This window comes from Sardina pilchardus, chromosome 18, assembly GCF_963854185.1.
Source record: "Sardina pilchardus chromosome 18, fSarPil1.1, whole genome shotgun sequence".
In the NCBI taxonomy this organism is placed as follows: Eukaryota; Metazoa; Chordata; class Actinopteri; order Clupeiformes; family Clupeidae; genus Sardina; species Sardina pilchardus.
Window position 1 is genome coordinate 14,193,125 of NC_085011.1, and position 12,478 is coordinate 14,205,602.

At 53.8% G+C, this 12,478-nt stretch overlaps 1 protein-coding gene across 6 annotated transcripts in view; it reads right to left on the minus strand.

Annotated features, from left to right (window-relative positions):
* zmiz1a (zinc finger, MIZ-type containing 1a) overlaps positions 1–12,478 on the minus strand; it is a 120,077-nt gene that overhangs the window by 8,855 nt on the left and 98,744 nt on the right. For all 6 annotated transcript variants that reach the window (XM_062520054.1, XM_062520056.1, XM_062520057.1 and 3 more), the window contains 8 exons: positions 4,613–4,748; positions 3,878–3,992; positions 3,406–3,632; positions 2,493–2,667; positions 1,871–2,161; positions 1,017–1,199; positions 552–620; positions 133–301 (listed from right to left, as the gene is read on the minus strand). In XM_062520054.1, coding sequence (XP_062376038.1) covers positions 133–301; positions 552–620; positions 1,017–1,199; positions 1,871–2,161; positions 2,493–2,667; positions 3,406–3,632; positions 3,878–3,992; positions 4,613–4,748 — 1,365 coding nt within the window. The remainder of the gene's footprint in view (positions 1–132; positions 302–551; positions 621–1,016; positions 1,200–1,870; positions 2,162–2,492; positions 2,668–3,405; positions 3,633–3,877; positions 3,993–4,612; positions 4,749–12,478) is intronic.

Genomic DNA, 12,478 nt, shown 5'->3' on the forward strand with positions numbered 1-12,478 from the left:
TGATTAACACACATGTGGAAAAGGACCTGATGAAACCCATGAATAGGCTCTTAAAGACTTCAGGCTACGGGAACCCTCTTAAAGAAACAAGTCCAGTGTGGCCGAGGTGTGAGTCATCCGAGAGAGACTCACTTGGGTGTGGGGGCAGGAGCGTGACGTTTGGTTTCATGTCTGGAGGAAATGGCGGCTTGACGTCCTGGCCGGGGGACAGGTAGGGGGGGATGGTGCTGCCCGGGGTCATGGGAGGGGTGGGGTTCCCAGGGACTGGAGAGTGGGGGTAGTTGCCCACCGGTCGTGGAGGCTAGAAAAACAAACAAAGTCAGTAAACAAGTCAGTAAACAAACCAACCGTCAAAAACTTTCACTGATCTACATAATACAACTTTATCTCCCTGTGAAGTTGATGTCTAAGGAGGCCTCTTTTTATATAAATTAAATATATAAGGAGGACTCTTTTTAAATTAATTAAATATATTTTGCAAGTCAAATAAAGATGGGCCACAAATTGTCCTTTTATCCACTTCATCTATTGGAGTATGACCGGCTACATACCCCATTGCCTTGGTTGTAGGAGTATCCACCACCGGGGAAGTTGTTGTTCTGCCCATTAAATTGCTCTTGCTGAAAGAGAGCCATAGAAGAGAGAAGAAATGTTAAGAGCCATAGAAAGAGAGAGCTGCGACACTCTTTGATGTCGCCGCCACACGATCAACAGTTCCAAAAAACCTGCGCTGAATGGCTGAATCGCAGGAGGGTTGGATGCACTCCTGGATGCTGGAGGGTGTAATCAATTAACTCATTGACTACTGACTAACAGATTGGCTGTTAATGGTTCCAAAACACCCATAAAACAGATGTAGCCTGGAAAAGCGCTGCCATTTTTTCCTATGGAGGTCTATGGGAGTGTCGCCACTCTGTTTTATCTACCGCTATGCAACACGCTAAGCATCCAGCAGACTCCCGGTCATCATGCAGCCTTCACCTAAAGAATAGCATGATGTCATGCGTCTGGCTCACCTTGTAGTACTGGCTCATGGCCACTCCGCCCGGGGGGTACTGGCCAGCGCCCTGCTGGACGGGCATCCTCTGCCCGGGGTAGTTGGGCGAGGGCAGGGCCCTGGCGGCGTTGGGATTGGAGTACTGGCCCTGCTGATTGGGGAACTGGCCGTTTGGTCCAAACTGCTGACCTCCGTAGTTTGGCTGGTGGGCGAACAGAGAGAGGACAAGCGTGTCAAAAGAATTGAAGGATTACCGTAATTTCCAGACTATTAGCCGCGGCTTATACATTGATTTTGCAACATTTCTTCAGCTATGAGGTTAATAAAGGGGGGCAGTTAATATGGTGTTGATATGGTTGTGTTTCTTTTAGCTTGTATAAAACACTGTCTTGCTTATACACAATGCGGCTTATACAGTATGCGGGACATTACTGCACATGTTGGAGTAATAGGGCTCTGAGAGAGGCAGCCTCAGGGGAGGACACCGAAGCTCCAGGGCAGCCTAATCCCCACACCAGGAGCTCCAGCCAGCCATGGCCCAGAGGGAGCACTACAGCTGGGCCTGGGTGTCCCCTGTCCACTGCCACCCTGCCACCCTGTTCCCCTGCTCCCCAGTTTTCTCTAGGCCATTCTTTTATCAGACTTGGAGGGTCATTATGCCTTTGACAACTACTTCTGGCTATGTCTTGTGGGTGAAAATCATGTCTATTTTGTCTTATATGTGTTATGTGATTGTTTATGTGTTTTTAAGGCTGCTGAAACAACAGAATTTCCCTTTGGGATGATTAAAGTATATCTATCCATCTATCCCCCAGTTCCCCAGTTCCCCAGTTCCCCAGCTCCCCTGCTCCCCAGTCCCCCAGCCCCACGTACCTCCCCTGGGTAGGGCCTCTTCATGGCCTGCATGGGCATGGTGGGCGTCCGGGGGCCCGGGTAGCCCTGCTGAGGCATCCTCTGGCCGTGGCCGCCGAAGGGCGCCATGCCAGGCGCTCGGGGCTGGTTCATGCCCATGGGGGCCCCGCTCATGTTGGCGTTGTTGATGCCCGCGTTGATGCCCGCCGGGTTCATGCCCCCCGCGATGGACGGGGGTCCTCGGGGGCCCTGCTGGCTGATGAACTGGTTGCTGTAGCCCTGCGTGGGGCCCATCTGGAAGGACGAGCACATCTGCAGCGCAGAGCAGAGCAGAGCAGAGCAGAGCAGAGCAGAGCAAGGGGCTATTAGCCACACGTACAGTAACACAGGGCATGTGTCTTCTAGATCAGCGGTTCCCAAACTTTTTCCCCCGCGTACCACCACCTGCGTTTTAACTCGGCTTGCGTACCCATACCACATAAAAATCATCTGCCAAACATCCGCCTGGCCGTACTGGTTCATGTCCTTGTGTGTAGTGTAGTGTAGTGTAACAGTGCTCCGTGTGATTGGCTCGTACCTGTCTGTAGTGGTTCATGTGTGTAGTGCAGTGTAACAGTGTCCCATGTGTGTGTGTGGCTCGTACCTGTCCGTACTGGTTCATGTCCTTGTTCTGCGTCTCCTGCAGGGCCACGGTAGCGGTTGCTGTGGCGGTTGCCGTGGCGGCGGCGGCGGCGACAGCGGCGGCGGCGGCAGCAGCAGCTGGCTGGGTGGGCGGGGCCATGCCGATCCCACCGGGAGCATTGGGACCACCTGGGTAACTACACAGCACACAGGGCATATGTTCCAGCTCACTCAACACCAGCAACACACACATGTCACAAGCCTCACCAGCAACACACACTCTCCCTCTCAACCAGCAACACACACATGACACAAACCTCACCAGCAACACACACTCTCCCTCTCAACCAGCAACACACACGTCACATGACACAAGCCTCACCAGCAACACACACTCTCCCTCTCTATACAGCAACACACACATGACACAAGCCTCACCACCAACACACACTCTCCCTCTCAACCAGCAACACACACGTCACATGACACAAGCCTCACCAGCAACACACACTCTCCCTCTCTATACAGCAACACACACATGACACAAGCCTCACCACCAACACACACTCTCCCTCTCAACCAGCAACACATCTAACCTTCAACTGTGTATGATGTGACCACACCGAACTCCTAGTATACCTGTAGTATATCCGCCTTATACTCAACACATTGGACAAGAAAGGCTTAATATACGAAATTGCCCAAGGGATATCACCCTTAAGGATAGCACCCTCCTAAATCTTGAAGAGGTACCCCTAGTCTACTAGATTCTGCAAAAAAACAGGTTCACCTAAATGATGGCATTTGGCTGCCGGACTATACATAATCTAGCATAGAATACTACAGGGATCATCTTCTACCTCTACACCTGTCTGGTGCATACAGTATTCACTGGCCTCCTTGTCATCACTGCCCGGGGTGGACTGGTCACTCACCTCCCACTGAAGCCCCCTCCGCCCGGGTGTCCCGGGTGTCCCGGTCGCCCCCCGTACATGCCCTGCTGCATGTAGGCCTGGTTGTTGCCCCCTTTGGCTGGGAACTGCTGCTGCTGCCCAGGGAACTGTGCGTTCATGCCTGGGTTGTTAGCGCCCATGCCTGAGCCTATGCTATTCCCTCCAGAGTTCATGGGGTTGTTAGCGTTTGCCATTGGGTTGCCCAAGACCTGTTTACAAAGGTGAAGGTCCATTTGAATATATATATATATACTGTATAACATATCATTTAAAAAGTTGACAGACTTGAATAAAATAACTTAACGCAAATGTAAACACACAAAACTTATTGAAGCATATTGCTTTAGGCTTTTTTAAAAGGTCTTTTCAGGAAATAGGTAAATAGTTCTTCTAAAGCAACTTTTAAAAGCATATACAATTTATTTTCTATTCACGGTCGCTGTGTGTGCCTTACCTGACTTTGAGATGTATTGGTCACACCCCACACGGTGGTCACTACAGACAAAGACCCAGGGGCTTGGTTGGCGTTTTGTTGCCAGGGAACAGAATCATAAGGGAAGGAGCCATCACTAGAAGAGAACAAACGAGACTGATTCACCGACGGCCAGACTGACCCCTCATCAGTTAGTTATTCAGCAGACAGGCAGCGGAGGCTCCTTAGAGGAGACCACCAGACGCAACCAATCAGAGTGAAAACAACAGCGCAGACTCTGATCTACCCCCCGGCATCGATTCACTGCCGCCAGGCTTACCAGCACAGGGCTCCAGGGAGCCCCGGGGAAGAGATCTCGATCTCAGGGGAGCTTTAGCAGGTCAGACCTGGAGCTTGTGTTTTATACTGGCACAGTGAACATGGTGGGGTTGAATGGAAAAGCCTTTATTCAGGTTATCAGGCCAGCAAGACTAACAGGGCTAGAGGTACAGTGGGAGCGGACTTGTGTACAGTTGAGTTCCAGTTACAGTCAGGAGAGTGTTGGAGTGGCCAGGGGTGGAGTGTGTGTGTGTGTGGGTCTGGGGTGGAGTGTGTGTGAGGTGGTGTGTGAGGCTGTGTGTGGGGGTAGGGGTGGAGTGTGTGTGAGGCAGTGTGTGGGGTCAAGGGTAGAGTGTGTGTGAGGCAGTGTGTGGGGTCAAGGGTGGAGTGTGTGTGTGTGTGTGTGTGTGGCGGTGTGTGGGGTGCGGAGGGACTGACCTGTGCGACAGGGGCGGCTTCATGGAGTTGATGGGCGGCTGCATGGGCCCTTTGCCCTGGGGCTCGCTCTGCCTGTTCTTCTGGTGCCGCAGCAGCAGCAGGCGCCCAAGCTCCTCGCACCAGGACGACAACAGCGCTGCAGAGAGAAGGAGAGAGGGAGAGAGGGAGGGAGGGAGAGAGGGGGGGAGAGGGAGAGGATTGAGGTGTAAATCAGTATTCGGTCTGGCTTTTGGGGATACACAGAGAGCACAGCATAATCACAGATGATCCCCCTCCGATGTGCCGTTCCCCGGGGTGTAGACTTGCTACAGTCGTGTCACTCATGATAAGCAGGATGCATGAGAAAAGCCATGCCAACACAAATGACAAAACAACAACCACCGCCACAACCACATCCACAAAGCCCTCGGTCCGCCGACGTGTCTGTCTCAGCTCGCTCTGTCTCACCGGCCTAAATTCTGCAGCGGCGCGCAGTTCCGCCTACGGCCACAGGGGGGCAGCCCGCCCCTGCTGTTGAGTGAAGAGGCCACCAGACTAGCAGCAGCGCTGCTGCTGCTCACAGGTACACATGCGTCTCATCTGCAGCGCACACTGAGCGCCGAGCCAACAACAAAAGCCTCTCTTACCTGTGGAGAGTGTGCGTGTGTGTGTGTGTGTGTGTGTGTGTGTGCGTGTGTGTGTGTGTGTGTGTGTGTAGACGAGGGAAGGGAGATGAAACGGACAAAAGAGAGTGGCGAGCTGGCGGGGAGGGGAGTGGAGCTGAGTGGAGTGGATGGGGAGGGGGAGTTGAGAGGGAAGATGGCATCGGTGCCGAGTGTGGTGAATCACTCCTCTGATGTACGTGGCCACCGGATCTGTCCTCTGCAACGCTGGCACTTGGCACTTGGCAGGGCCTTTCCGCCCGCCGCACCCCCTCTCACCTGGACGCGGCCACGCAGGGTGACCAGTCCAGTCCAGGTGAGCTGCTCTCCGTGTCCTGCACGTCTTTATCGTGTCCGTGCGGGGCTATCGGTCACGCCAGTCCCCTCCTGTCGGCCGCGAGCGCTGTTGCGCGGGTCCCCCGAGCTACCAGCGAGAATACGGCGAGCGGCGAGGAGCGAGAGGAGGAACAGGGAGGAAAAACAGACGGCTAATGGGGTCAATGAACTGAAGGAGAACACTGAGAAATGTCTGCTTTCCCTCACAGATGAGAGGCAGACAGGGAGGGAGGGGGAGAGGCAGTGTGTGTGTCTGTGCGTGTGTGTCACAGAGAGGGAGAGAGAGACAGACAGAGAGAGAGAGAGAGAGAGAGAGATAGAGACTGACAGACAGAGAGAGAGCAAGAGAGAGAGACAGAGAGAGAGAGGGAGAGAGAAAGAGACACAGAGAGACAGAGAGAGAGAGAGAGAGATAGAGGGATGGGGTGCCACATACACTGCAGCGACAAAAGCACCTGGCGTCTTCCGTGGCGCAGTACTACCCCTCATCTCTCCGCGGCATCACAGGCTGATTTGGCGAGTCCCTTACACGCGGCACAAACAGCTCTCAGGAACAATAGCTCCCTTTCTAGATCATCACTCTCTATGGAAACAAGGACATGAGCAGCGCTGCTCTCCCCCTCTCCCTCTCTCTCCCTCTCTCCCCATCTCCCTCTCTCCCTCTCTCTCCCTCTCTCCCTCTCCCCATCTCTCCCCATCTCTGCCAGTGAGACAGTGAGTCTGCTGCTCAGACTCTCCATTCACCCTAATGACTGCAGCACTACAGACAGACACACACCCAGAGCACAGCCACGGGAGAAGAGACAGAGAGAGAGAGGGAGAGAGGGGGAGGAAGAGAGAGAGAGAGAGAGAATAAAGAAAGAGAGGGACAGGAGGAGGAAGAGAGAGAGAGAGGGGGGGCCTGTCCTCGGACGCGGTGTCTGGTGCGGAGAGACAGACGTCTGGCCGTGCTCCTCCTCTGGCCCATCGATCTGCTGCTAATGACTAATAGGAGGAGCGCTCGGCTCCTCTCCTCTCCTCCTCCTCCTCCTCCTCCTCCTCTCCTCTCCGCGCTGCCCTTATTACAGTCTGAACGCAAACGCGTCAAAACGCAACCAGACGCCGCGCGAGCGAGCCCCAGCCGGAGCCGCGCCGGCACGCAGCCGACCCTTTTAACACCCTCGCTCTCCCGCTCGGGGGAACACACTCCATTAGTCACCCAGGAATCTGGAGTGAACAAAAACAGCAGCGGCGGCGGGAGCGGAGGTAGAGCGGTAGCAGAGCTACGGACGTCCACCGTAATCCAGCGCTGCTCTCTACCGCAGGTTCATACACACTGTAATCACTGCAGGAGAAACCAAAGAAACCAAAAAGGGACAAGACGAGCATGAAAGACAAAGACACAGGCACACAACCTTGCGCACGCACGCACGCACTCACACACACACACACACACACACACACACACACACACACAGAAACGCACACAGAATCACACACATACACACAAAGGTTTATGGAAAGAGGCTGGAGTCGCCCACCTACTTAAAGGAGAATTATTCTACCCTACCATTAGAGGCAGCTTATCGCCCCTCCAAATCACCAACTCGGCACGCTAGCAACTGCTATTTTTCTCACAAAAGACCAACTCAGAGCTCATATGACAGGGCACTGAGAGCAATGAGGCCTGCCAAGTCCCCTTACTGGCCTCTGCCTCACACAACAACCACCTCCCACACACACACACACACACACACACACACACACACACTCCCAAAGTAAAAAACCTTAGTGAATGTGCCACGGCAGCAAGGCCACTTCTCTACCTGATGGCTTTTTGACTTAATGCAGCTTCATGAAAGTCCATTTGTCACTGTTTTACTTTATGATTGGGAACATTTCGACTGCGTCTTTGCCGTGCGTTCCACTTTACTTTTCTCTTCATCCCTCTCTCTCTCTTTCTCTTCTCTCTCTCTCTCTCTCTCTCTCTCATTTGAACCTGGCCCTGTGCTCTCCCTCTCTCTCCCCCTCTCTCTCCCTCCTCTCTGCCGCAGACACCTGCTCCTCCATCAGATCTGCATGTTGGCTGGCAGGGGCTGGCAGGGGCTGTGACAGAGTGCCGTATGGTGGTGTCTGAGGTAGCACATGGCGCTGTGGCCCGCAGAGCGAGCGCCAGGCACAGGGAGCGGCCGTGGGCGACCCGCTCTCGCTCTCTCTCTCGCTCTCCCTCTCGCTCTCTCTCTCTCTCTCCCTCTCTCTCTCTCTCTCTTGCTATCTCTCTCTCTCTCTTGCTCGCTCACTCTCTCTCTCGCTCTCTCTCTCGCTCGCTCTCTCTCTCTCTCTCGCACTCTCTCTCTCGCTCTCTCTCTCTCGTAGCGCACAGACACCAGACACACACTCAGCTAGACGCAGAACAGCACACACTTATGTGACATGGAATTGCAGGCTTCCAGTGTTTCAATCAAATGGTCAATCATTAAATCTTTCATTAAATGCATGTGCATTGACACATACGCACGTACAGTAATACTGTTGTTACAGGTGTATTAAACTACCACTTATTTGACACAATACAACTGCCTGTTACTGAAGTAGCAGGTAATTGTTCTATCAGTGCTCTTCCACATTGCATTGGGCAGTAGCTAGTTGAGGTGGGGTAGATCTGTTGTTTGGTTGTGAGGCTGTGGACAGACGACTAGGTGCTATTCCACATTGCGTTGGGCAGTAGCTAGTTGAGGTGGGGTAGATGTGTTGTTTCGTTGTGAGGCTGTGGACAGACGAGTCGACTAGGTGCTATTCCACATTGCGTTGGGCAGTAGCTGGTTGAGGTGGGGTAGATGTGTTGTTTCGTTGGGCAGCAGCTAGTTGAGGTGGGGTAGATCTGTTGCTTCGTTGTGAGGCTGTGGACAGACGAGTCGACTACATGCCTGATAATGTGTTGTGTTGTGTGTGCTCCTGCAGGGGCCGACGGCCACAGACTGTGAGGAGCGGGACCAGCAGACAGGACAGATGGACAGAGCAGGACACTGCTCTCTCTGGAGGCCCCTCTCCCTCTCCTCTCCTCCCTCTCTTCTCCTCCCTCCCTCTCCCTCTCCTCTCCTCCCTCTCCCTCTCCTCCCTCTCCCGCGCTCTGTTCCTGCACGGTGGCAGCCTCTCTGTTCTCGTCGTGGCGCTCCACAGCTGAGGCCCCCTCTCTCTCTCTCTCTCTCTCTCTCTCTCTCTCTCTCTCTCTCTCATCCCTGGCTGTGTGTGTGTGTGTGTGTGCGCGGCGCGGCCCCAGAGGCTGGACTGTGCTGCGCGCTGGACTCCCGCCGGCCCCGAGGCGGCAGGGCAGGCAGAAAGGAGCGGGGGCCACTGGAGGCCCCCCAGGTCACCGTGGCAACACAAATCACCTCAAAAGCCACACAAAGTATGCCCACCTCTCCCCTGGCGCTCCCCAACCGCCTGCTCTCTCCTGCCAACTGCACACTCTCTTGTTTTCTCCTCTCTTGCTTTCTTTCACTCGCTCTCTCTCTCTCTCTCTCTCCCACCAGTGGCCTCTCACTCGCTCTCTTTTTTTACAGCTTTCAATGGATCATTAGGAGCTTTTTAATTATGATGCTGCTTTTCTATGGCTAATAAAGTGGGGGACGGCTACAAGTGGAGAAAGCGCTGTTGTGGAAGAGAGCCAAGATGAACACTACCATGAGACAGAGAGAGAGAGAGAAAGAGAGAGAGGGAGGGAGGGAGGGAGGGGGGATGGAAGGAGGGGGAGGGAGAGATGAAGCTCTCTGCTTGACTTTCTAATCACAGTTTTCCCCCTGTAACAGACATGGCCGGGCTCGCTGGCACCTCCCTTGCCAGCCACATTACAGCCTCTTTGTTTTCCACATTATTTATTCATTTGCAGCGTTATGAGGCCAAGTATGAACAGGAGGAGTGCTGAAGGATATGAGACGGAAATGTGTACAAAGAGAGTCCTGTGAATTATGGAACAACACAGCACGGCACAGCGCAGGACAGTCAGCGCAGCGGAGCGCACCATCAACACGAGTGCTGTTCAAGAGAATTAAAAAAAGGGCTCAGGACTTGACAGCGCCGTTATGAGCGAATGTGTCATTCATTGGCAGGTGATGGTCTGTTTCAAATGAACGTATGAATCAAGCTTTTTTTATTTATGGCCTGTCAAGTGTGTGTCTGGTTTCTCTTCTCAGGGGAAAAAAGACGTGATTTTTGATTGTGTGAGTGGCTAAAATGCAGAGATGTTTCCTTAATGATTTGAACAGGATTACAGATGGAAGTAATGGAATTAATGTATCTAAGGAAATCAAAACAAATGTGGTTATACCAACTCTGATGGCAATCAGCAGCAGTAATAACAGCGGCAATAACAAAACTAAACGAAGAATTACTCATATTGATGACTTGGAAATCATCTGTGAGAAACTGCACACGGCATCTCACATCTTTTCTAACAACACACACAACACAAAGCGCTTACCCTTTACTTCTGTCCCTCTCTCTCTCTCACTCTCCCTCTCTCTCACACTCTCTATCTGTCTCTTTCTCTCTCTCTCTCTCTCTCTCTCTCCCTCTCACTGTCTGCGCTGGTCTGCACTGGTCTGTGTTGTTGTGGGGCCACTCTGGCGTCCAGTCAGTGAGATGCTGAGTGTGATGGCGGGTGGGTGGGTGGGCGGGCGGGCGGGCGAGCCAGACATGCTGGCGGGGGCTTTATGGGCTCCTGTCTCAGCGCCGGCTCCCCCGGCTTAAGCGCGCCGTCCCCCTGAGCACTCCGCCACATGGCCGCCGCGTCTGTCGGCCCCGCCGAGCGACCACGCCTCGCCTCGCCACCCTGCGCCAAGCCACGCCAAGCCACGCCGGCGGCACGCCACTGAGACTGGAGCGCCAGCCGCGCCACAAACAAACAAACAAACAAACCGTGCACGCACACCGCACGGGAACCAAGCCGTGCCCGACACACACCGCACGGGAACCAAGCCGTGCTCACACTGCACGGGAACCAAGCCGTGCTCACACTGCACGGGAACCAAGCCGTGCTCACACTGCACGGGAACCAGGAGCAACCCACACGCCACTCACACAGCCTTTTCTTGGCTACAGGATGGACATTGAGCTGGACATTGAGCTGCTGGACACTGCTTAGGGACTGGGTCCGCCCTTTACTGCTGATAGTGGCAGCGCTGTCGCTGGGAGAGTGAGAGGTCGTACGCGTCTAAAGACATGACACAGAATCTATAGCATACAGTAGCTCACTGACAATAACAGCTTACAGTAAGACTGCACTGGTAATTGATAAGGTGAGAGGTGAGAGGTGTCTGGGCGATAGATGCTATTCTGCCAGCCAGGCAGTGAAAACTAGCCACTACTGATCATTTCCACACCGCTTCCCATGGGCAGCCAAGGGAGCTCTCCTTCATCGATGTGACCACACACTAAATCACTCCCCAATCCCTGATTTTTCAATCTGTTAACGCAGGTGTTTCCCAGCGAGTGTAAGGAGCTTAGATGGAAAACTCCCCTAAAGCCCTCTTATAAAAGTAGATTTCTGGACAGATCGGGTAATGCCTCGCAGACCAAGTGTCTTAAGAGGGCAACTGTGGTTTGTGGCTGTGGTGGTGAACCAAGTTCAAATAGCCACTGCTTCACATTCTCCAAGACTCTATAAACCTATGTTTAAAAATATCACAGACGGACAAAATTTGTCATAAAAATAATAAGGTGTACATAATTTCCAATCATCCCCAGTAGTTGGAGTAAATCTAAAAGATCATATGGTGTCAAAGATAAAGTATCCTCTCCTTTAGATAGTAGTCATTAGCCCCTTGTAGGTAATACGCTAAACCCTTACAACACTAATAGCGTTGGTGTGTGACGCGGCAGACTGGTGCTAAGTGCTGACACGGTGCCGAGTCCTCGTAAGGGCAAAGCGAGCCCACAGACTAATTAGAGGAGGGCCGGCCGCGTTCGACACGACACGGCGCGACACGAGAGCCGCACCAATTACCTCCTGGCTGAGGCCAGTGGGTCAGAGGCAGCCGGCCCAGCCCGGCCCGCTGATGGTGATGTAACCATCCAGGACAGATTTGAGCCCAGCTGAACCCAGGCACCCGGAGAGAGGGAGGGAGAGAGAGAGGGAGAGAGGGAGAGGGAGAGGGAGAGAGAGGGAGAGAGAGGGAGAGAGAGGGAGAGGGAGAGAGAGAGGGAGAGAGAGGGAGAGGAAGGGAGAGGGAGACAGGGTGGGGCTGAGGATCACGACTGAGCGACGCTGAACTGACAGTGTGTGAATGTGCGGCACTCAATCTGTCTGACAATTCCACCTCACTAATACCCTGACGACAGCACCAAAGAGGCCAGAATATGGAGACCCAGCAGCGCTGTAGCGGTAGCAGCAGTAGTAGTAGTAGTTCACCTCCTATCAACCAGTACATGTAGCACTGTGATGACCAGTACATCTGTGTGACAAGGTATGGGTGATAAAGCAGCGTAAACTCCCCACTGGGCCCCACAGCCAGGACTGGAGCTTGATGGTGTTTAGAGCCCCAAACGTCGTCTTCCAGGCAGCGCTGCCACTGTTGACTTAAAGGCACCTAATCCTACCCCTAACCTAACCCTAACCTTAACCCATGCCTAACCCTAGCGCCTTCCAGGCAGCGCTGCCTTGAAGACAACGTCGGGGGCTCAAAACACCAAGAAACAGGACGCGACCCGTGGACGACACAGAAGCGGCGGCCGGACAGACAGACGGACGGATGGGATCTCCTGTACTTCCCGCCTGTGGAGCTGAGGCTCATGGGCACCTCCGTGCCGTGCCATGCCCTGCGCCAAGCGTGCGCCAACCGTCAGCTTCTCCTCTCCCCATCCGCCGCTCACACAGCCAAAAAGAAGCCCTCCTACATACAGTAGCTCCGAC